The sequence below is a fragment of the Capra hircus genome, chromosome 17, assembly GCF_001704415.2.
Source record: "Capra hircus breed San Clemente chromosome 17, ASM170441v1, whole genome shotgun sequence".
NCBI classification, from domain to species: Eukaryota; Metazoa; Chordata; class Mammalia; order Artiodactyla; family Bovidae; genus Capra; species Capra hircus.
Genome location: NC_030824.1, coordinates 19,794,029 through 19,816,197, shown reverse-complemented (window position 1 = coordinate 19,816,197; position 22,169 = coordinate 19,794,029). Strand labels below are relative to the sequence as shown.

General features: G+C 58.4%; 1 protein-coding gene across 16 annotated transcripts in view; it reads left to right on the top strand.

The window, feature by feature from the left end:
• The window catches only part of NCOR2 (nuclear receptor corepressor 2), a 236,218-nt gene that overhangs the window by 172,108 nt on the left and 41,941 nt on the right, over window positions 1-22,169 (top strand). For 11 of the 16 annotated variants that reach the window (XM_018061381.1, XM_018061386.1, XM_018061384.1 and 8 more), the window contains 4 exons: window positions 6,230-6,372; window positions 14,641-14,788; window positions 18,781-18,831; window positions 19,921-20,554. In XM_018061381.1, coding sequence (XP_017916870.1) covers window positions 6,230-6,372; window positions 14,641-14,788; window positions 18,781-18,831; window positions 19,921-20,554 — 976 coding nt within the window. The remainder of the gene's footprint in view (window positions 1-6,229; window positions 6,373-14,640; window positions 14,789-18,780; window positions 18,832-19,920; window positions 20,555-22,169) is intronic. The other 5 variants (XM_018061395.1, XM_018061387.1, XM_018061396.1 and 2 more) reach the window with 1 other exon arrangement.

Below are 22,169 nucleotides of genomic sequence, written 5' to 3'. Positions count from 1 at the left end.
TGATATTTTTTTCATCTTAATGTCTTTGATCATGTGTTGGGAGATCACATTGTCCCTAAGATTTGCAGATATAATAGCTGAAGCTGAGGCTAATGTAGGCACTGAGGCTTACTTTGGAAAGAGTAGAAAGGTAAGTCCAAGTTCAGGTGTGAGGTTGTCTAGCCGAATCCCCTGGGGGACTGGCGGGAGGTGTGTTGGAAGCTCAGATACACAGTAGGTTTCCAGCAAGGTCGCCAACCCTGTGCTGAGTCCAAGTCAAACCCGCCCAGGGCTTGGAGTTTCCGAAATAAGGAAGTGGCATGACTCAGGACTAAATCGGCTGGTTTTTCTTTCTTTCTTTTCTTTTCCCCCGCTCTTTTGATAGTGTTTTAGGCAGAAAATCTTGTTTTGCAAACCAGAGTTTCTCTTGGAAAGCGGTGGTTGGTGGGAGGGCTGTAGACACGTCCTTCTTGCAAGTGGCCTGTTCTGCTTCACAGAGGGAATAGAAAACTTCAGGGCTGGCTGGGGCTGGCTGGGGTGGTGGGAAACAAGTGTCTCCCGGGGGGAGGGATGCGAGTTTTGGGGGGGGGGGGGACTGCAGCTGTGAAATTCCCAGGACGCAGACGGATGGCAGTGTGGTACTGCCCGAGGGTGCTGGAAAGATTCCTCCACCCTCAGGTTATCAGAACTTGCCCATGGTGGGGTTGGGGGGTGTAATTGGTGCAGGTTTGCAGACCCCAGAGATGAGAGCTGCCTGCAGTGGGGACCCTGAGAGGGTAGCACCTTGGGGAGGGTCATGACAGGGACAAGGTCTTTCTGGGGGCCTGTGTACTTGAATTGATGGGGGTTTAGACACTGCTCCCGTGAGAACAGTTCATCTCAGGCCCCCAGACAGTGTATGAGAAGCTCCCTGCTGAGGGTAGCCAGAGCAGCCAGAGCGGCCAGGCCAAGCCCCCTTACAGGGAACCCCCCCTCACCATCACCCCCTGCTCCTTCGCCTCTTTCTGTGCTCCATGACTCAGACCTCCTGGCTTGGCTTCCTGTCTTGGTCAATTTCACTTCCTAGTTCTGTCTCCCCGACACTTCAGAACGAAACTCCTTCCTTAGAAATTAGAAGTGAGGTCGGGGAATCCAAACCACAGGGGATGTTGGCAGAATCTGCTGTCTGGGGGCACAGAGTGCGTGAGGGCGGGCCCCTGGTGTGAGAGGGGGGCACTCCCTCCCTTCTCTTCTGGGGAAGGTTCAGGACCCCCCATGGGGATAAACGCTCAGCCCACTACTCTCTTTGAAGCTGGGGGCCCCAGCAAGGTAGCAGAGGTGCCTGGGGGATGCCCAGTGAGCCCCCAAACCCACATGCCTAAGGTATCTGGAGCTTTATTCATTTGCCGGGTGCCTCCTGCCCACCTAGCAGTTGTGGGTGCAGAGACACTGCCCTCAGTGAGCAGCGGAACCAAGGAGCTAATTTCAGGGAGCAGCGATCAGTGCTCTGGAGATACCAAAACCCCGTAACGGCAGGGTGGCCGGGAGGAGAGCTTTGGAAAGAGTGGTCACAGCAGGCTTCTCTGAGGAGCTGTCCCTTGAAGCTGAGAAGTGAAGGAAGGCAGAAGGAGGTCTGTGAAAAAGCCACGCAGGCAGCAGGGACAGTGAGTACGGATGTCCTGGGGCACACCTAGAGGCTGGGCAGGAAAGGTCCTGGTGGGTGGCTGGAGCAAGGAGAGGGGTAGGAATCGGGTTGGACAATGGGGGCAGGGCGAGTCTGTGGGGCCTCACGCACCACACCAAGGCCTTTGGGTGTTATTCCAAGAGCATTGGGTCATCACTGGCAAATCTGAAGCAGAGGAGTGACCCGATTGGATTGGCATCCTTAGAAGCCCCCTTGGGCCTCCCTTGCAGAGAAAGGATCGTGGGACTCAGGTGGGACGTCCGGCTCCCCAGCATGGTTGGGCTCTGTTGTCCTCCCTGGGGGTGAGACCCAGGGCTCACGGCGAAGACTGGGGGCAAGGCGGTGGGACAGGGGTGGACCGTTGTTCCTTGGGTTTCATGGGCAGGATGGAGAGGCTTGAAGGCAGAAAGGATGAGCAGGTCAATGACCTGGGAGTTGAAGAAATCGTTTGTGACCTGGATCTTGCTCCAAAGTTCAACTCAGTTAACTTTCAACTCCCTGGGAGCTGCCTGGGGCATCTGTAGCAGGTGTTTTTTATGGGGCACAGGCTGACCTGGGCGTCTCAGAGAGGGAAGAAAAAAGTAGCCATGGCCCCAAGACCCTCGGGGAGCAGAGAGCTCCCTAAGGACTCCAGACCCTCCCCCTCCCATCCTCAGGGGTTGGAGGTCTCACTTGCATTTGGAAGAATCCCCTCAGATTCTAAGCTTTCTCCTAGAAGGCGAACCTAGCCCTGCCCACCCACCGCCCCCTTCCAGCCCATCCAGACTTCTAGAGTCCCCCACGATGGGCCAGGCCACCCTGGCAGCAGTCAGGCGGGAAGGGGGGCAGACCACAGGTGGAACCAGCGCACAGGGGAATGACGGCGGAAGAAGCTGTTTGCTCCCCGGCTGCTTGCCGGGGTGGAGAAGCTCTGTTTTTCTGAACCCTCATCTGTTCTTACCGCTGCTGACGCCGCCACCGCCACGGATGGGGAGAGAGGGAGGGGGAGGCCAGTGCCAAGTTGGCCCGCCCCCTTCTGAACCTGGGCTTCTGCCACGCTCCCCCGCCCGCCCGCTCCCGGGAGCCTCCGTCTGGAGGTCACATTCAGCCCTGACGCGTCTCGCTGGGTCAGGCAGCAGGAAGATCGCCGAGTCCTCCGCGCGCCGCGGCGAGGCTGCCGGACAGGCGGTGGGGGTCGAGGTGGGGGTGGGGTCTTTGGTTTCTGCCCGGTGGCGGCGTCAGGGGTCCGGGGGCTGAGCGCCCACGCTGGGCACGTCGGTGCCCGGAGGAGGCGCGGACGCGGTGCTCCCTGGTGACGCCTGGCACGGGGCACCGAGCACACAGCCGACAACTTCCCGCCGCCCTCCCCCATCAGGCGAAGGGCACCTCGCATGCCCGCAGCTGCGGGGGGCGGGGGGTGGTTACGGCTCAGGGGTGGCAGCGCTGCCGGAGGAGCCCTGGGCCACCACGGGCGGGCGGGCCGGCGGGCCGGCGCGCGCAGCACAGAGCTGCTTCCCCGCCCTCCCCGGAGCCAGCCTCCGCCTGCCGCCCTCCATCGCCCGGCCCCTCCCACCGCCCGGCCCCTCCCTCCTCCCTCCTCCCCTCCTCCCTCCCTCCTCCCTCGCGCCGCCGTTGGACGAGAAGGATGTGAGGCTGAGCTGAGCCGCCAGCAGACGCCAGCCAGAAGCCTTGCGGAGCCGGCACCAGGGCCGCCCAGCCTCCCGCCTCCCAGCCCGCTGCTCCCAGCTCCGATCCCTGGAGCATCCTCCAAGCCGTATGTTTCCGGAAAACTTGGCCGAGGGGGAGACGCAGATGAGAGGATGTGAGTGAGTGGCTCCGGGGAGGGGACTGGGGATTGGGGGGGCTCTTGGGACACGGTGACGGGGACCCCAGGGGTGACAAGGACCTCAGGCTGGGGGGGGGGACTCGGGGTTTCTCTACCGTGGGGTCCCACCTCACTTTCTTCTAGGGCCCCTTCCCAGCCTCTCTGGCTGTTGGGTGGGGGCTCCCTGGGAAGGAGGTCTGTGTTGAGGCGATCCGGGAGGGGTCCTGGACAGTGTGCTCAGAGGTGCTCTCTCCAGGTCGAGGGGTGGGGGACTTTACGCCTCATCAGGTTCAGGTTGTCCCCGAAGCATGGTGAGGTCTACAGGGCATCTCCCTGTGCCCAGCACCCTTGGTCTGGGTTCTCAGAACCAGAAGACAGCCCATACCCATCCACCCCCACCCCAGGTGTCCTGGCCGGTAATATTAGGACACTCACCCCAGCTCTTTGCACAGCACTTAAAGAAACTGAGGCCCAGAGAGCAGAGGGAATGGCGGGGACCACACACAGCAAGTCTGGGCAGGGCTTCAGGGTGGCTCAGTCCAGCGGTCCTTCCCAGGCAGCGTTCAGGCAGGGCTGGGCGACACCCCCCCACCGGCCCCCCAAGCCCCTGCTGCTGCCACGAGTGGAGTTAATTAGAACCTCAGCCTCTCAGCCAACTCCATGCCATCTCCTTATTTATGTGTCCAGTTTGTAAATGTCAACCTCCCTGGGGTCCAGCCACCCCCTGGGTCCTTGTCCACCGCCCCTCCCTACCCCCCACATACCTACCCCCCCAGCAGGCCCAGATGGGAGACCCGCCCTCTCCCTCCTGGGGTTCCGGCCCAACGTGTTTGCCTGGGCTCTCTTGGCCCCGGTTGGGGAAATATAAATAAACGCGTCCCCGTCGTCCTCGGCCAGGTTCTCTGGAAGTGGCAGCTGCTGCTGGCACAGGCGGCGGGAAAGGTCAGGGGGCTGGGTTACACTTGATCCCACACCCTGACTCCCCCCGCCAACCCACCCCCCCCAACCCCCCGCCCCGTGCCTGTCCTTGAGGAACCCTGAGCAGCGGCCGTGGAGCCACGTGGCCTGGTGGCCTCCACAGGGGAGCAGGTGGCCTGTCAGTCCAGCACCCCCTCCCCCACCCCACTGGGCCTATAGGCGGGAGAGCGGACAGCCTCGGACCCCATGTCCACTCGGCCCCGTGGCCCACCCCGTGAGCTTGCGAGTTGCTCTGATCTCCGGAGCATCGGTTTCCCTCCCGTCCAGGGGATGTGAAAACGGCCGTGGCCTCGACAGCAAGGATAAGAGGGAACCAAGTCTTTGAAGGGCTTTGCAAACTCCAGGTTGCTCGGCCATGTGACACGGTGGTTTGTTGATGTTGTTTTTGATGCTGTTTTATTTCTGTGTGAGCCTTGTATGTAGCAAGCCGCCGGCACATGTTTGGATGAATGGGTAGATGGAGGGAGGGATGGATGGATGAATGAATGAAAGACAGAAAATACCGACAGGCAGAATGTCAGCCCCTCAGGCTCCCACCCCTGCAAAATATAGCCCTCCTGGCTTGCAGCTTGATTTGATTCAAGGAAAACGACCTCAAACTTCGTTATGGGAGGGAAATCTTTCACTAGTCATTAGGAGTCTAGCTCTGGGGCTCAGAGGCCGCTCTGTTCCCAGCAACGTGACTCAGGCTTCGTTCCTGCTGCCCTCTGGGGGCCCAGTCCTGCCCCGCAGCCCCTGGAGGCTGGAACCTCCCCTCAGCCCCTCCTGCAGCTGTCAGGAGGGGGGCAGGCCCTACCTGCTTGGGCTGACCTGGGCACACAAGGCGTGCTGCTCACCAGGGGATATGAGACATAAAAACATAGAGGTACCGGCTGATGTGAGGCGAGCCCATGTATTGGGAGCATGGCGGGCAGATGGGCTGAGACTCAGGGCCGGCTGGAGGCGGGTGGGGGGGTGCGTCGGGAGGGACTGCATTTCTGCTGAGCCTGGCATTTACGGTGTTGAAAATGGAATAGGGGCTGGAGGTGCAGCTCTGGCCCGAGTCTGTGGGCATGGAGGGAGCTTTCTCTGCCCTAGGTGAGTCTAGGGTGGCGCCTGCCAATTCCTAGGGGTTTCTCCCCACATCAGAAGTCTGTGAGTCTGTGTGAGAAGCTCATGGAGATGAGGGTGGCTGTGATTTGTGGAGGCAAGTCCACCCCAGATCCTGAACAAACCTGGTGGGGCACGAGTCCAGGGTGGGCCTTTAGGTGTCCTAGGGGAGCTTGGGGTTGCCCCGGTTAACCTGGGCACGGAGGCTCCTGGCCCGATTCGCCCCCACCCGAACTCCACCCTCCCACCCCTGCTCACACGGTCCTTCCTTTCCCTGGCCCGGTGCGTCCGGAAAACAGCCCTGTCTCCCGAGGCCTCCTCGTCTGCAGCTGCGAGCGAGTGTCAGTGCCGGGTCACAACCAGCAGGGGAGGAGGAGAGGTGGGGCCCCGGGCGGGATCTGTGCCCCTGACCTCAGCCCCAGAACCCTTGATGGTGACCTCAACGGGGGTGCACCCTGGCTTTTCCCACCTGCCCTTCCAGTTCCTGGAGCCCAGGCCTCTCTCAGGGGGCCCAGTCCCCTCCTTCTTGTACCCTCCCCCACCAGCCCAATCCCCGTGTGTGTCTCTTTCCAGAAACCCTGGACTGGTGCAGTGAGCCTGAGGCCTGGGATCAGGGCTGTTTTTGGCCCGGGGCTCTGCTCTCCATGCCACAGACACAGGCCCTCTCTGCCCTTCCAGCCCCCTGACACCCCTCACGTGCCGTCCTCCTCCTACAGGTCTCCTGGAACACGGCCGGAACTGGTCGGCCATCGCCCGGATGGTGGGCTCCAAGACGGTGTCCCAGTGTAAGAACTTCTACTTCAACTACAAGAAGAGGCAGAACCTGGATGAGATTCTACAGCAGCACAAGCTGAAGATGGTGAGTCCCCCACCAACCTCCTCTCCCCTCCTCCCCTGCTGGGGTCACACCGTGGTCCCGTGTGGTCACTGCAGCCTCAGAGCCCTGGGCAGGGAGGAGTCTTAACACCAGGTCTCGCTCAGGATTCAGCCCCTCCCGTTTCTTGCTCAGTGGTCCCCCTGGAATGCTGCTGGGATTGATTCCATGCCGTCAGCATCCCTCCTGGGTACTTCGATGGACAGGCCCACCCTCCCACCTCCCCGGCTCCACCACCACACCCCCGCCCCCTTCTCACTAGCACTCCCCGGTCAGACCCCTCTGAGGGCCTTGAGCTCCGGGCAGGGAGGAAGGAAGGAGCGTGGTGGGTCAGGGCACTGACTCACCAGGGACTTGGGGCTGTCAGCACATTGGAATGAAGACCCGGGGCAGATGAACCCTAAGTCAGCATCACCCCCTACCCCCATTTGAACTCACAGTCTCAGGGCCACCCCGAGGAGCAGCCGGCTGAGCCCTGTCCTCCAGGGGACTGGAGAAGCAGCTCAGACCTCCCCCTCCCCCAGGAGCACAGAAGGGGCGGGCTCGCCTCACTGCTCTTATGAATGGTCTGCACACTTCCTCCGCAGCTGTTACTGGGAAGCTGTTACAGGGCCATTTGGGGGCGGCATCTTTTCTTCTCTCTTTTTTTTTTCCCTTTTCTTTTCCCTCTCTCTCTCTGCCTCCCTGTCTTCCTCCTCTCTCTCTCCCTCCCTCCATTCCTCTCTCTTCCCTTTTTGGGCACACTTGTGACATTTCAAGCACGGTCATCATTTCAGATCTGGGGAAACTGAGACTCAGCCAGGCTCGTAAACAGCTGACTTGGGGGTGAACCCACAGCTATGTGACCTGAAGACTCATCTCTTGGTCGGCGGGCTGCGTAGATCCTTGCAGATGTGAGGGCACAGGAGGGGCACACACAGCTCTCCACCCCCCAGTTCCCCACGATCGGGCGGCTTCTGCTGGGTTTGAAATATGTGCAGCCTGTCTGGGAGGTGGGGATTGAATTGCTCCTCATGCAGCCCACCGTGGTCCAGAGAGGGCAAGCAGGCTGCCGGGGTCACACAGCATGGCAGGTGGATCAGCGAGCAAAATCTCCCTCTTTGAATGCTCCTGGAGTGCTGTGCTAAATTTGGGGACATCACTCCCCAGCCCCTGAGCTTCCCAGGTGGTGCAGTTGGTAAAGGACCTGCCTGCCAATGCAGGAGACATAAGAGACATGGGTTCAATCTTTGGGTCACGAAGATCCCCTGGAGGAGGAAATTGCAGCCCACCCTAGTATTCTTGCCTGGAGAATCCCACGGACAGGGGAGCCTGGCCACAGTCCATGGGGTCACAAAGAGTCTGACAGGACTGAACGACTTAGCCCACCCACTCCCCAGCCCCCTGAGTATTCTTGGTTGGAGGAGGATGCTATTGCATGGCCCTGTGGTCAGGGCTGAGGCCCACCTGCAGGCTTCATTGGGTCAGGCCTCTGCCTGCACCCCGTCCCCATTGTGTCCAGTCAGGCTGTGCCCCCTGCCCCTCCCCTGCTTCCTCTGCAGTTGTTTCCCGGTGCTCCTCTGTTCCTCCTCAAGCTTCAGGCAGGGCTCGCTCGAACACAAGGAGCTCTGCTGGTCTTCTAGATTTTCCAGGACTCTGGTTTCTGCAGGGAGGAAGATGGTGAGGGCTGAGGCTGAGGGGCACCTGGTCTGTAACACAACGCTGGCTAAGATCCCGTAGCACAAGGTGGTGGTGGTGGCTGGAGGCGGGTGGCAGGTCACCTGTACACACCAGGGGCAGGGGCTGGCCCTGACATCCCCCAGGGACAGAAATGTCTTTTTCCTGCTTCCTCCCCTTCTCCCTCTGACCTGTCAGTCCTCCCTGCCTCTCCCCTCCCCCTCCCATTCCCTGCTCAGCCCAGCCCAGTGCCCACACACCAGCGTGCTTTCCTCAGGCTATTGGGTTACAGGAGTCTCCTCTCAGAGCCTGCTGGCCCACGGCCTCACTTTCCAGGTTTCACTGGGGCACGGCCCTGCTGCACCCCCCAAGACCCCAGAACTTGAGAGCGTGGGTTGGGGAACCAGAGCTACTAGCTGGATAGGTGGTGTGGCTCGTCCTCTGGGAGAAAGTGAAATCAAGCCCTGGCTTCATGAATTGACACCTGTGACCTTGGGTAGCGGCTTCACCCCACGAGCCTCAGTTTCCTCATCTGTAAATGATAATGACAACCCTTACTCCTAGAACTCAGGCTGCCCTAACTACTAGTAGTAGTACCAGCATCATTTTTATTTTAAAGCCACTGCCTCCCCCTTTTCTTCTCAGGGGTGTTTGAGGTGCTCTCTTGAATAATATCTGCAGGAACAGTCATGGTAGGGACTTGCCCCAGACACCCAGATTCAAATGCAGATTCTGATGCTTTCTAGCTATGCAACCTTGGGTGAGTGGTTTGTCTTCTCTGGGCCTTAGTTTCCCCACTTATGAAATGGGGATAATTCCCACCTCAAGGTGGGCTTCCCAGGTGGCGTAGTTGGTAAAGAATCTACCTGCCAGGAGACACAAGAGACATGAGTTCGATCCCTGGATGGGGACCAGTATTCTTGCCTGGAGAATCCCCATGGACAGAGGAGCCTGGCAGGCTGTAGTCCATGGGGTCACAAAGAGTCAGGCACGACTGAGCGCACGTACATGTCCACCTCAAAGGGCTGCTGTGGGAACGGTTTGAGTGAAATGGGTGTGGGGTGCTTAGAAGTGTTCCTGGCACGTTGTGAGCGTCCCTCGCGGAGAGCCACGTGGCGGCGGCAGTGTTGGCGGGTTCAGTAGTGAATTGCCCGTGGCCACCTGGTGCCTGGTGGCTTGGATGACCGGACAGTGTAAATGCACTCCTTCCCTGCTGACTGCGAAGGAGTGGACTTACACTGAAGGCTGCGGAGAAAAGTGCACTGAGAGGTGGGGTGTCGCATCTCTCTTGGTTGTTCATTGGGTATAGAGTATGTCCACTCCTGGATTGCCTGAGGAATTGGTTCATTAATCGATTGGTTCATTCATTCATTCACTCATCCAAAGAGGCAGTCTAGCCAGATGGTACAGAGTGGGGCCCTGGGTAAAGGGCACACAGAGTTCTGCTGCCTCCTGACTGGTGGTGCCCGTGGCACTCAGCCTCACTTTAAAGGAGGTAAGACCGGCCCCCATCATGGGGTTGCTATGAGCTGCAGAGGCTTTCCTACTTGTAAAGGGCCAGGCGTGGTCCTTGATCAGTGCTTAATAAGTATTGGACCCCCACTGCACACTCAGCATGGCTTTACTGAGTACCTACTGTGTGCCAGGGAAGAAATGGCAGGTGCCATCCATATACATGTGGTGGGGTTTCCTGCTGGGCTGAGGAGCTGAGTCTTTCTTTAATGGACAGTGGGAACCATCGAAGGTTTGTGAGCTGAGAGGCCACCCAGCGGGGGCTGGGCTTGAGGTAGATTGTGCGGGTCCCAGCAAAGCACAGCCAAAGTTGATAGAGACGGTCGTCCTCCTTGTTCTCTGACCCTGAACTTGCTGGAGGACAGGTGGCATCACTGGTGGGCTGAGGAGGAGGAGGGGGTGTGAGCAGCAGGGGGACCCTGAGCACCATCTTGGGCCCCTCCCCAGACCCCTGAGGTCATCACCATTGACCCCATCCTCAGGTGGAGATGCTGAGGTCAGATGGGAGAGCGGCCTGGTGAGGCCACAGAGAGGGTTTGAACTCACATCTATAGGTGCCCCTGGCCTCCCTTTCTGGACCCCTCCCTGTGTTCCAGGACTCCCACGGAACTCAGCAGAGGTGGTCTTGGTGGGAAGCAATGGCCCAGAAGGTGGGGGCCAGCAGGCCATGTTCTGAGGCCAGCAGACGGATGAGAAAGGGCTGTTTGGGAGAGTGGAGTTGGCTCTCCTTCCCTGCTGACTGCGAAGGAGTGGACTTACATCGAAGCCTGTGGAGAAAGTGCACTGAGGGATCTGGGGACCCATCAGCCCTGGGTCCATCCATCCTGACAGTGGCCACCCGGGGTGCAGGAGTGAGTTTCCCGTCACTGGAGAATGCAGGCAGGCCTCACAAGATGCTGCCCCACACCCTCCAAATCCCGGGAGGGAGACAGGTCCTTATGATTCCTGAAGCAGGGGCAGCCACCTCTGGCTGCCGGCCAGGCCCTGTCTGGAGCTCAGGAAGACATGTCACCCTCTGCCAACGGAGGAAGCAGTGGGGGAAGCAGGGGGTCAGGGGGTGTCCCCTCCTGCCTTGCGCCAGATCTGGCCTGAGTGTGGCCACCGACAACGTCAGCAGGAAGCAGGGTCGGGTGGGCAGGCGGAGCACGTCCCAGAGTTATGTAACATCTGGCACTGGTGACTTCTCCGAGGTTTTCCCTCCCCCTGCTAATGGCCAAAGGTTACCCTTTCCTCCCATCTGTGAATCCAGGCCCTGGGGCTCAGCTTCCGTGTCTCTCCGTCTCTGTCTGTCTCAACCCATCCCCCGCCTTGTTTTCCTCTGTTGCCTCTTCCATCTGAAGCTGCACAGGCCTGAAGAGAGAGAGATGGTCAGGCAGGGAAATACTTGAACCTGACCTGCCGTGAAGTCTGGGCTTCTTGACCCCATAAGCTGTGTGATCTTGGGCAGGTGTCTTTGCCTCTCTGAGCTAGTGTCTTTGTCTATCAGTTTCATGCATCTAAAGAAGTAGTTACAGAGTGCCTATTCTGCACCAGGCTCTGGTCTAGGTGTGCTGGGAATTCAGCTGAGAACAAAGGTGCCAGCCCTCAAAAAGTTAGTTCTAGCTGGAGAGACAAATTAACATTAACACACAGATAATTTCTGATTGTGGTCTGAAGATGGTATGATGAGGGATAGTAATAGAAAGTGATTGATGGGGAGTGAGATTAGCTCATTTTGACAGAGTAATCAGGGAAGACCTCTCTGGGGAGGTGATGTACGAGTGAAACCCTGATGGAGGCAGGCATTGTGGGTGTCTGAGAGAAGGATGTTCAGCCAGATGAATGACCAGTGCAAAGGTCCTGTGGCCAGGGCATTGTGAGCACATCTGCATAAGAAGGGCAGTGTTTGTAGAAGACCTGGAAGGTAAACCAGTTAGAGAGCTGAGTGGGGTCTAGATCTAAATCACACTAGACTGTATGGAGTGGGGAGGACTTGAGTTTTTATATTGTGGGTTCTCGGGAATGGCTGGAGAGTTTAAAGCAGGGAGCAGAATTCTCTGACTTGCAGAGTAGATGTCCAGATACGGGAAATTTGTACGTAGGGAAGGCTTGACGCATAGTAGGTGCTTAATAAACATCAGCTGTGATCACTAACACTAGTATCGCCAGCATCTCCTGTTCCATACACAACTCTCAATTCTGGGGTTTGGGGCCACGTGTAGGAGAATTTGGTATGGTTGCCGGGACACGAAGTCCACCAACCTCTCAGACCCGGTGTTGGGGAGATTCCGGTCTTGACATCATCCTCACCCCACTTGGGACAACGTGGCCTGGGCTGCGGGTCCAAGGGACCTCAGTTTCCCCAGGGAGTGCCTCCCCACCTGGCCCACAGGAAGCCCCTGTTCCCTGTGAGGCTCCTAGTGTTATCCCCGACCCTGCCCCCCGGGCAGCTGATCGCTCTCCCTCACCCAGCCCCAAACACGCGAGTGGGTCCCCATCTGCTAAAAATAGATTGGGGAAGAAGCGGGAACCCTCAGCTGCACCCACAGAACCCACATGCCACAGAACTTTCTCGTGTCCTCGCAAGCTCTAGCTGGGGGACCCTCCCTAGAGAAGCTCGGGATTTGGGGCTGGGCTGCACCAGCCCCTGGAGGCGGGCAGATGGCGGTGGAGCCGGGCGTGCCCAGGGGCCCGGTGGACATTCGGCAGGGTGGGGCTGCAGCCCTGGCCGAGTGCTGGTGACGGAAACCGTGACTAACGGGCAAATGGACTTTTCCCTCTTCCTCCCTATACTCTGAGCGGCTGTACTCCAAGGAGCCCCGTTTGCTCAGGAAGGAGACAGGACAGGAAGTGATCTGACTCCTGGGCAGGGGCTGGGGCTCGGGGACCCCTGAGGCCTGCTCAAGGCCCTGCATGGTAAGCGGCCAGGCTGGGCAGGGCCTGCTGGCACCTGGAGGTGATGGGGCATTTGTCCGAGAGTGAGTTGGGCTGCATGGGGCCGGGGAACTGGCAGAGGGGAGGTGCATTAGTGCCCTTTTCCCTGTAATAGCTTACCACAAACTGGTACGGAAACTTGCTATCTTGCAATCCTAGAGGCTAGAAGTCTGAAATCAAGGTGTCGGCAGGGTCCTGCTCCTTCCGAAGGCTCCAGGGGAGGGCCCCCCGCCCTGCTCTCCCAGCTTCTGGGGCCGGCCCACAGTCCCGAACATTCCTCGGCTGGTGGCTCTGGGTGCCTCTGTGTTCGAGATTCCCTCTTCTTCTAAGGACACCAGTCATATTGGATTTAGGGTCCTCCCTCATAGTGCAGGTGGGCTTCCCTAATAGTTCAGTTGGTAAAGAACCTGGCTGCAATGCAGGAGACCTGGGTTTGATCCCTGGGTTGGGAAGATCTCCTGGAGAAAGAAATGGCTACCCACTCCAGTATTCTGGCCTGGAGAATTCCATGGACTGTATAGTCCATGGGGTTGCAAAGAGTCGGATACAACTGAGCAACCTTCTTCTTCTTCTCACCTAATAAGACCTCATTTCACCTAATTACATCTGCAAAGAGCTCATTTCTGAGTAAGATCCCATTCTAGGGTTCAAAGTGAAAGTGAAAGTAAAGTGGCTCAGTCGTGTCCAAGTCTTTGCAACCCCATGGACTGTAGCCTGCTGGGGTCCTCTGTCCATGGGATTCTCCAGGCAGGAATACTGGAGTGGGTTACCATTTCCTTCTCCAGGGGATCTTCCCGACCCAGGGATCGAACCCAGGTCTCCCGCATTGGAGGCAGATGCTTTAACCTCTGAGCCACCAGGGACATTTATTCTGGGAGGAACCTAGGGTAAGGGGCTTTGCTGGGAGCTGTTGACACGTCTAGGAGCATTTAGGTTCCATCTCCTTCCTTGGGAACCCAAAGGGTTCAGGCTGCGACCCCTCCCATCACACTGGCAATATTTGGGTGGGTCCCCTCTTAGGGGCCAGTCCACCCCCCTGGGAGTCCCTGGTCACTTCGGATCCCCAGCACACGCTGCTTCCACACGTGCCCTAACTCTGCCAACTGTGTGTTCAGGCCTCGATGCTGCCCATTCACTCAGTAAGTCAATCAACAAACGCTTTCTGAACCTCTGCCTGGCTCAGCCTGGGGGTAAAGAGACATCCTCCTGGGGCACCTGGCACAGTGAGGTGCAAAGACAGGAGCCGTCAAGGAAGAGTTGTGCCAAGGCTGGGGGTGGGCCCCTGGCTCCCAGAGTGGGGAGCAGGGCTTCTGGGGACCAGACGGGGGCGGTGGAGGGAAGTGAAAGACTGCCAACCGAGGGCCTTCTTTCTGTTCCTCGAACCACCCAGCTGGCTCCACCTCCGGCCTCCGTACTTGCAGTTCCTTCCACCTGGGCCGCTCTCGTCCAGAGCCTTGTCTGGCCAGCTTCTTCTCAGGACTCAGCTCAGATGTCACCTCTTCCGAGAAGTCTTTCCTGAGCCCCACCCCGCTGCAGTCTCGCCCCGCCCTGTCTGTCCCCATGGGCTGCCGTGCTTCCACCTCTGAGTCTTCTTTTTAATTGATGTGTTGATTGTTGTCTCCCTGACTAGCTGGCCTGTGGAGGGGCAGAGACCCTGTCTACATCATTCTTTGTGCTTTCTTGTCCCCTGGCGTACTATAAATGACACGCCACCCAAGCTAGCCTGGGGGCAGGTGGGCCACACGGGGACACCTCATTCATTCATTCTCTCCAGTGCACTGACTGCGCCGCCTGGCAGTGTACCCTCCAGGGGGTGTGGTCGTCGCTCTGGCTCGGACAGCCCGCAGGGCTGGAGCAATCCGGGGGGGGGCCTCCAGGCAGAGGCAGCCCTTCCTCACCCGTTCTGGAAGGATGTCGGGGCAGCCCCTAGGCCACGCTGCACCCTGGTGTACCTGGGACACGATGGAAGAATGAAGCTCTGGGTAAAAATAGCCACTGGCATGTCTGGCCATGGAGCTGGAGCGCAAGCGGGGAAGAGCGCCCTTGGGACAGTGGCCGGGATCACTGTCCCTGGCAGCTATGGCAGGCTTCTGGCTCCGGGAGCCCCCGGACTGGCAGCCCAGGTCCTGGCCCTGGTGCTGGCCCTGACCTGCCACTATCCCTGTGCCCTAGGAGAAGGAGAGGAATGCACGGAGGAAGAAGAAGAAAGCCCCGGCCGCTGCCAGTGAGGAGGCCGCCTTCCCACCCGTAGTGGAGGACGAGGAGATGGAGGCGTCGGGCGTGAGCGGAAATGAAGAGGAGATGGCGGAGGAGGCGGAAGGTGAGGGTGGGCCGTGGGAGCTGGCCTCTTCCAGAAATGCCTGGGTCCTGCTGAGAAGGGGCCTGGACTGCCCCAAGGGGAGAGGCCGATCATCATGGTGACGATCATGGTGGTGATGGTGATGATGGTGGTGGTGGTGATGATCATGATGGTGATGGTGACAATGGTGGTGATGGTGGTGGTGGTGATGACGGTGGTGATGGTTATGATGGTGGTGGTGGTGGTGATCATGATGGTGATGGTGACGGCGGTGGTGATGATTATGATGGTGGTGGTGGTAATGATCATGGTGATGATGGTGATAGTGGTGGTAGTTATGGTGGTGATTGTGATGGTGACGGTGATGGTGGTGGTGATGGTGACGGTGGTGGTGATGGTGACGATGGTGGTGATGGTGATGATGGTGGTTATGGTGGTGATCGTGATGATTACGATGGTGGTGATGGTGGTGGTGGTGGTGATGGTGATGGTGGTGGTGATGGTGACGGTGGTGGTGATGGTGATGATCATGATGATTACGATGGTGGTGATGGTGATGATGGTGGTTATGGTGGTGATCGTGATGGTGGTGGTGGTGGTGATGGTGACGGTGGTGGTGATGGTGATGATCATGATGATTACGATGGTGGTGATGGTGATGATGGTGGTTATGGTGGTGATCATGACGGTGGTGGTGATGGTGACGATGGTGATGGTGGTGATGGGGATGGTCATGATGGTGATGGTGACAGTGGTGATGATGGTGATCATGATGGTGATGGTGACGGTGGTGGTGATGGTGACAGTGGTGGTGATGGTGACAGTGGTGGTGATGGTGACGATGGTGATGGTGGTGATCATGATGGTGATGGTGATGGTGGTGATGATGGTGACGGTGGTGATGATGGTGATCATGATGGTGATGGTGACGGTGGTGATGATGGTGATGGTGACGGTGGTGGTGATGGTGACGGTGGTGGTGATCATGATGGTGATGGTGACAATGGTGGTGACAGTGGCAACAATAATCATGGTAATCAGCCTCTCTGCACTCGCAGGACACTTGTTCATTCTATCCTTCTGCCCCCTGTGAGTTCAGTCTTGTGCTTGGTGACCCTACACATCCAGGACATATCCAGTTCTGGTGACACCTATTATCTTGCCAGCATATCTGGTGTCACATTTTAGGAAAAAAAATTGTTCAACTTGACCAGTGTAAGCAGAACGAATACCGCTGGTTGATAAGTATTCAAAAGAAATGTAATTATGCTTCATTTTGCTCCCAAGTGTCCGAATTTGAATGATAAACTGCACAGCCCCCAGCTTTCTGCCTGGGGCACTGAGGCTGGGGGCAGTTGCACCAGGCACCCCAGAGTTGCGTCGTCGGCCTGGATCTTAGATGAATTCTGCCACCTGGTGAGGGCCGCTAAAGAGAGAGTGAGAATTAATATTTAAATATTGCTCTCAGTTCTGCCCACTTCTCAAAAGAATTTCAACTGCACAAGATAGTCACTCAGCTTTGGAGCCTGGCCCCCATGTAACACCCGGCTCCACTATGCAAATAGCATTTATAGATGTGGAAGTCACACGAGGCTGCCCAAGGGCAGGCTTGCATCCCTGGTCACTGATTACTCTGCCTTTGGCCCCCAGTCCCCTCCCTTTTACTTGCTCTACATCAGTCCCTCTGGAATGGACTGAGACATTTGGGGGACTGTTGGAATGGTGGCACGACCCTGGAGTTCCTCTCGTCTTTCCTGTTGAGAGCGACCCCCACACACAACACCTCTGAAGGCCCCCACCCCCTGCTTCACTAAATGTGTCTGCTTCTCCTACCATCCTGCCAGCCAGAACTCCCCAGCGGGGCCTCAGGTTCTTAGTGAAGGGACCCTCTCCTCCCGTCCCGTCTCCTGCCCAGGTTTCCCTCCTGTCGCTCCTGTCTGCCTGCCCCTGCATTTAAACTCCCAAACTTCTGCCAGCATTTGCAAGGAAGGTGTAAATCACCCCTGGCTCTATAAGCAAGACATGCAAATAAATCCAAGTTATGCCAGGCTGCAGGGCATTCACCAGCCCGAATCCTACTTCCAGGTTGAAAATGAAGAATCGGCCCATTTGGTTGTTGTGGTCTTACTTTGGGGGTGACCTGGGGTGCTGAGTCTGGCCTCCTCACCAGCGCTGGGTCTCTCCAGGCCAGGCTGGCTAGAGGCCTGACCAGTTTCTGATGAAAGGCTCCAAATCCCTCAGGTCATTGAATTGTGAGTCCTGGGTCTATAACCAGGAAAAGGGAACCTGGGGAGCAGGAACCCACTCTCCTCTTTAAATATCTTCCTGGCTGTGTGTGGGCAGGATGCAGGCTTGGTGGGAAAGTTAAAGGAAGCCAGACTTTGGCTCAGCATTAAAAGCAGAACAGATGCTGCCCAGTTAGAGAATTTTGAGGTAGTGAGTTCCCTGTCCCCTGATGGTTCACACTCCCTATCAAAGATGGGAGATGGGCATTCTTGGCTGGTGACCCAGGGCTTCTGTGACCACCTGGTGGCCCGGAGCGCATCACGGGAGGCAGTTAAGAAGATTCTGCCCAAAGGCACCAGGTGACAGCCCCATCTTACAGATGAGGAAACCGAGGCCTCATGTGGGGAGGGAAAGGAGAATTACTCACATAAGGTGTCACATAGCTGGTAGACTTGGAATCTGCCAATCCGACTGGAATTTGCTGTGTAAACCTGTCCCTTGTGACCAGGATAGGGGAGGAGAGGTAGGTCCCGGGTTAGGGCCTGAGGTCTCTCCAGTGGAACCATCTAGAATATCCCAACAGCACCACAGACCCCTCCAGAGGGTAGGCAGCAAGGGCCTTGTATCCAGGCTGGAGATGAGTCCAGGGGAGGGGGGAACGATCCATTTGACCCTGTAGTTTCTCCAGTAAAGACTGTGGTTGTAATAAGAGCATCAGCCTTGAATTATTCCCTTTAATCATCACAACAGCCCAACAGGTGCTGTCATCACCCCATTTAATAGACAAGGACTCTGAGACACAGGAAAGTTATCCAAGGAAGCCAGTTGGCCTGTTTGGGGACCAGGATTTAAACTTGTCAGAAGTACTGATTCTTGGGCCCCGCCTTTACCAACTGAGTGAGAAATGTTTTAGGAGTAGGCCCAGACATCTGAGTCTTCACGACCCTCAGGCACGCTTATGCCTGAGAATCCCTGACAGAGATAAGCTGCTGAGTAAGGGAGAGAGCCAGGCGTAAACCACTCATTTTGTAGATGAACACAGGCTCTGGGGCTAAGCCATTTGTCCAGAGGACCTCAGTGCTGGCCCCCTTCGTCCTGTGGTCTGACAATGTGAAAAGAGGGAGTGACATTGCTGAAGTCAGAAGATAGGGTCAGGAACCCCATGGTGAGGGATGCAGGATGCTGGGGTCAACCCTCTGCTGCCCCCATGCAGTGTGGCCTGGGACAAGTGACTCAACCTCTCTGTTTCCTCATCTGCAAAGCAGAGGGGTGATGATCGTCTCTAACTTAGAGGTTATTGGGAGCGAGTTGTGAGTGTGAAGCACTTTGCCCAGAGCCCAACACCAGCAGAGCAAGCCTGTGTTGCTGTTGTTGGGATGGTCATTTCTGGGAGGAGTAGCCTTTGCTCTGGGCCTTGAAGGGAGGCAAGAGACAGGAGAGGTGGGAGTCTGGGGGCAGTAAAGGCTGAAAGAAGTGTTTTTGTAGGGCACTGGCAGCCCCTGCTGGCCTGGCTCTGCGTCTGAGGGGTGAGACAGGGCCAGGCAGCCCCAAAGGCCTCTCCCTCCAGCCCTGCCCCTCTCTGAGGCCAGCACCCCACCCCTAGGAGCCTGGAGCCGGGAACCAGAGAAGCCCAGTGACTTGTCCAAGGACACCCAGGAGTGTTCTGGGCTGCGGGCTTTCGGGACCAGGTTGTAGGTCCTCCCTGCCTGCCTGGCCCCAAATCCTCCTCCCTCCCCACCTGCTGCTCATGTCACCTCGCTTCTAACCCTTCTCTCACTTCCTTCCAGCCTTACACGCCTCTGGGAACGAGGTCCCCAGAGGGGAATGCAGTGGCCCAGGTACGAATGTGGCCAGCTGGCCTGGGGGTGGGGTGGGGGTAGGGCCAGGCCGGGGTGGGGGTTGTCTACGAGGGCCCCACCTCTGGGAGCACACCTCTGTCTGTGAGCGCCACTGCTGGTGCCACCGCTGCCTCTGTTCCCCCTTCTCAGCGTAGTGTCTGTTCCCCATGCTGTTCCCTGGCTCACACCAAGTGGATCAGTGCACTCGACTTGACTGTTCTGTTGATTTCTTACTAGTGTGTCCACCTGTGACTCTTAACCCACTTACGTTTCCCCTACAGCAAGTGTGAGGGAGGGAGGTTTCAAATGTCCCCATTTTGTAGAAAGTGAGGAAAATTGAAACCCAAAGAAGGGAGAGGAGTCGTGGTTAAGGCTAAGGAGCCAGGCCTGGAGCTGAGGGCCCCTTTCCCTTCGTCTGTGCACATTGTCACTCGATCAGCACTTACTGTGCAGCTGCTGCAAACCAGCCCTGTGGACAGCGGCCAGGGGCTGTAGTTGGTGTGGACCCTCTCCCCCTGAGCCCCTCCAGGCTCACTGGCCGCTTTTATGAGGACGATCTTCATGACACAGCAGCAGACAGTTAGGAGGTGTCACCCTGTGTGCCGCAACCCCTGTGAGGTGGGAACTGTTCTCCCCACTCTATAGATGGGGAAAGCGAGGCCGGGAGGCCACTGTGTCAGCAGGGGCAGAGCCAGGGCTGCAGCTCCGATGAGAATAAGGCGACCCCAGAACGAAAGCCTGCACCCCTGGCTGCCCCTAGCCTGGCTCCGTAGGGTGCTGGCCACCCACCCAGCCACTCCGGGGATCGGAAGTTAACAGGTCCTGGGTTCCTCCAGGGTCAGCAGGTGGAGAGGGCAGCCAGAGGAGGACAGAGGTCTGGGAGGGGCCAGGCGGGCTGCCCAGGCGTGTAGGAGCCTCGGGGCTGTTTGGTGTCCAGGGATGGGACCGCAGCCCCCTGAACTCCTACCCAGAACCAGGCTACACAGTCAGGGTCATCGGGTGGTGAGAGGAGCGTGGGCAGGGCCCTGCCTGTCTCGAGCCTGAGCGCCCCCCGGCACTGCTCACCCCATCTTTGCTCTCTCCCCGCAGCCGCCGTCAACAACAGCTCCGACACCGAGAGTGTCCCCTCACCCCGCACCGAGGCCGCCAAGGACATGGGGCAGAATGGGCCCAAGCCACCGCCTGCCCCGGGCACGGATGCACCACCTCCCGAGCCGCCCACCCCGCCGCCCGAGGACACCCCGGCCCCCACCGAGCCCACCCCGGCCCCCGAAGCCACCAGCCCGCCCACACCCCCACCAGCAACCCAGTCGCCTGCCACGCCCCCTCCTGTGGTCCCCAAGGAGGAGAAGGAGGAAGAGGCCGCAGCCGCCCCCTCAACCGAGGAGGGGGAAGAGCCGAAGCCCCCTGTAGCCCCAGAGCTGGCGGCCGATGTGGGCAAGGCCAAGATGGAGGAGCCAGGCGAGTCGCACCCCGTGGAGCCTGTCAAGAGTGAATGCGAGGAGGAGGCTGCCGGAGAGGGGCCTGACAAGGTGAAGGCGGGCCAGGAGGCCGCAGTGGAGGCTCCGCCTGAGGGGGCACTCAAGGTGGAGAAGAAGGAGGCCAGCGGCTCTGGGGCCAAAGGCCCCGCGGCCAAGGGCTCAGGCGCCCCCCAGGACAGTGACTCCAGTGCCACCTGCAGCGCCGACGAGGTGGATGAGCCCGAGGGCGGTGACAAGAACAGGTGAGTGCGCTGGCTTTGTCGTCTCATTCTGTAAGCGCTTACTGAGCATCACCTGTGTACCGAGACAACGGCACACGAGGCCGATTCCACGCCTGCCCTCGGAGGGAGAGGGGGCTGCCACTAAGTGTCCATCTGGCAGGAATTCCGATGTTGGGACAGGGCAGCATCAATGGGGTGGGCCCCCATTAGCAGTGGCCTCTGAGCTGAGCCTGGGCGGGGAGGAGTAGGGTGACAAGGAGCGTGGATTAGCTTCCAGAGCTGCCGCCACCAAGAGCCACCCCAGAGTCAAGGCATCGGCAGGGCCACTCCCCCGAAGGCTCCTTCCCGCCGCCTCCAGCCTCCGGTGGTGCGGGCCACCCTCAGCTTGTAGACGCGTCACTCTGTGGTCCCGTGACATTCTCTGCATGTGTCCCTGTGCCCGCATTTCCCTTTTGCTGTAAGGACGTCAGTCTTTGGATGAGGGTCCACCCTCAGGACCTCCTCTTAACTGCATCGCATCTGCAAAGAGCCTATTTCCAAAGAAGTTCACATTCATAGGTATTTGGCTCTTAGGACTTGAACAGACTTGGAGAGACAAAGTTTTACCCTCAACATGGTGGGACCAGCAAGTGCAGAGGCCGGGGGTGGGGACTAAGCCTGCACGATTCAGCAAACCAGCCCGCCTTGCGGGGCCTCCGGGCTGGGTGGGTGGCTGCACTTTGTTCTCAGGACAGTGAGACCTCTGCAGCTTGTGCCTGTGACTTGGGGTGTGTTGCAGGCTCTGAAACTTGCCTGCTGTGTGAGGGGGGAGATTTAATGAGGGCCAGAGGGGCAGAGGGGTGCGCCTTGTGAGGCGACCTTGGGGATGTCCTGGTGAGGCTGGTGGTGGTGGACATGGGGGCAAGTGGCAGATGCCCGGGATCCTGGCCGGTTCATGTTCTGCCTGCTGAGGGTCCCTGAGGGTCCCCGAGACCCCGGCCAGAGCGGAAGCCGGCAGGCCCCACTCAGGGCCCAGTGTGGGCAGCAAAGGGCAGGGCTGCGGAGATCCACGCCCTCTTGCATCTGGGCGGCTTAAGGAATTGTTTTCTAATGAGGCGGGCCGGTCATTTTTATTTTGACTGAAAACAGTGCAGTCTGTTTTCGCTCCTCTCACGTCTCTCGGAAAAGTTCTGGGCAGCGCGAGAGGGAGGAAAATCTGACTTTCAAATCCGACCGGTTCACTGGGAGCCGTTTCCTCTGCTCTGTGATTCACCTTGGGGCATGCGGAGATGGCAAATTCTAGAACGTTTCATGTGAAAACCGGACTTGGTCAGAGCTCGCTGGGTCCCCATGTGTTCGGTGAGCTACCTCTGGTTCCTGGCAGGACCCTCAGCCCACTTGTATGGCTCTTGGATAAGCAGAGGTCTGGCCAGCAGGTTTCTAGGGGCCTGGAGGTCCTAAGTTTCCTGCCCAGTGGGCACAGCTTGGAAAACAAGAGTTCACGGCGGCCTGATCTGCCGGGGAAGGCCCTGGGCCAGAGTCTCGCTCTTTGTGCCTGGGTAATGGGGTCAGGGTGGGCGGCTCCCCACCCTACTCCCGCTGGCCACAGAGACAGTCATGGAAACACAGGTTTCTGCTCTTAGCGGGAAGAGCGTTG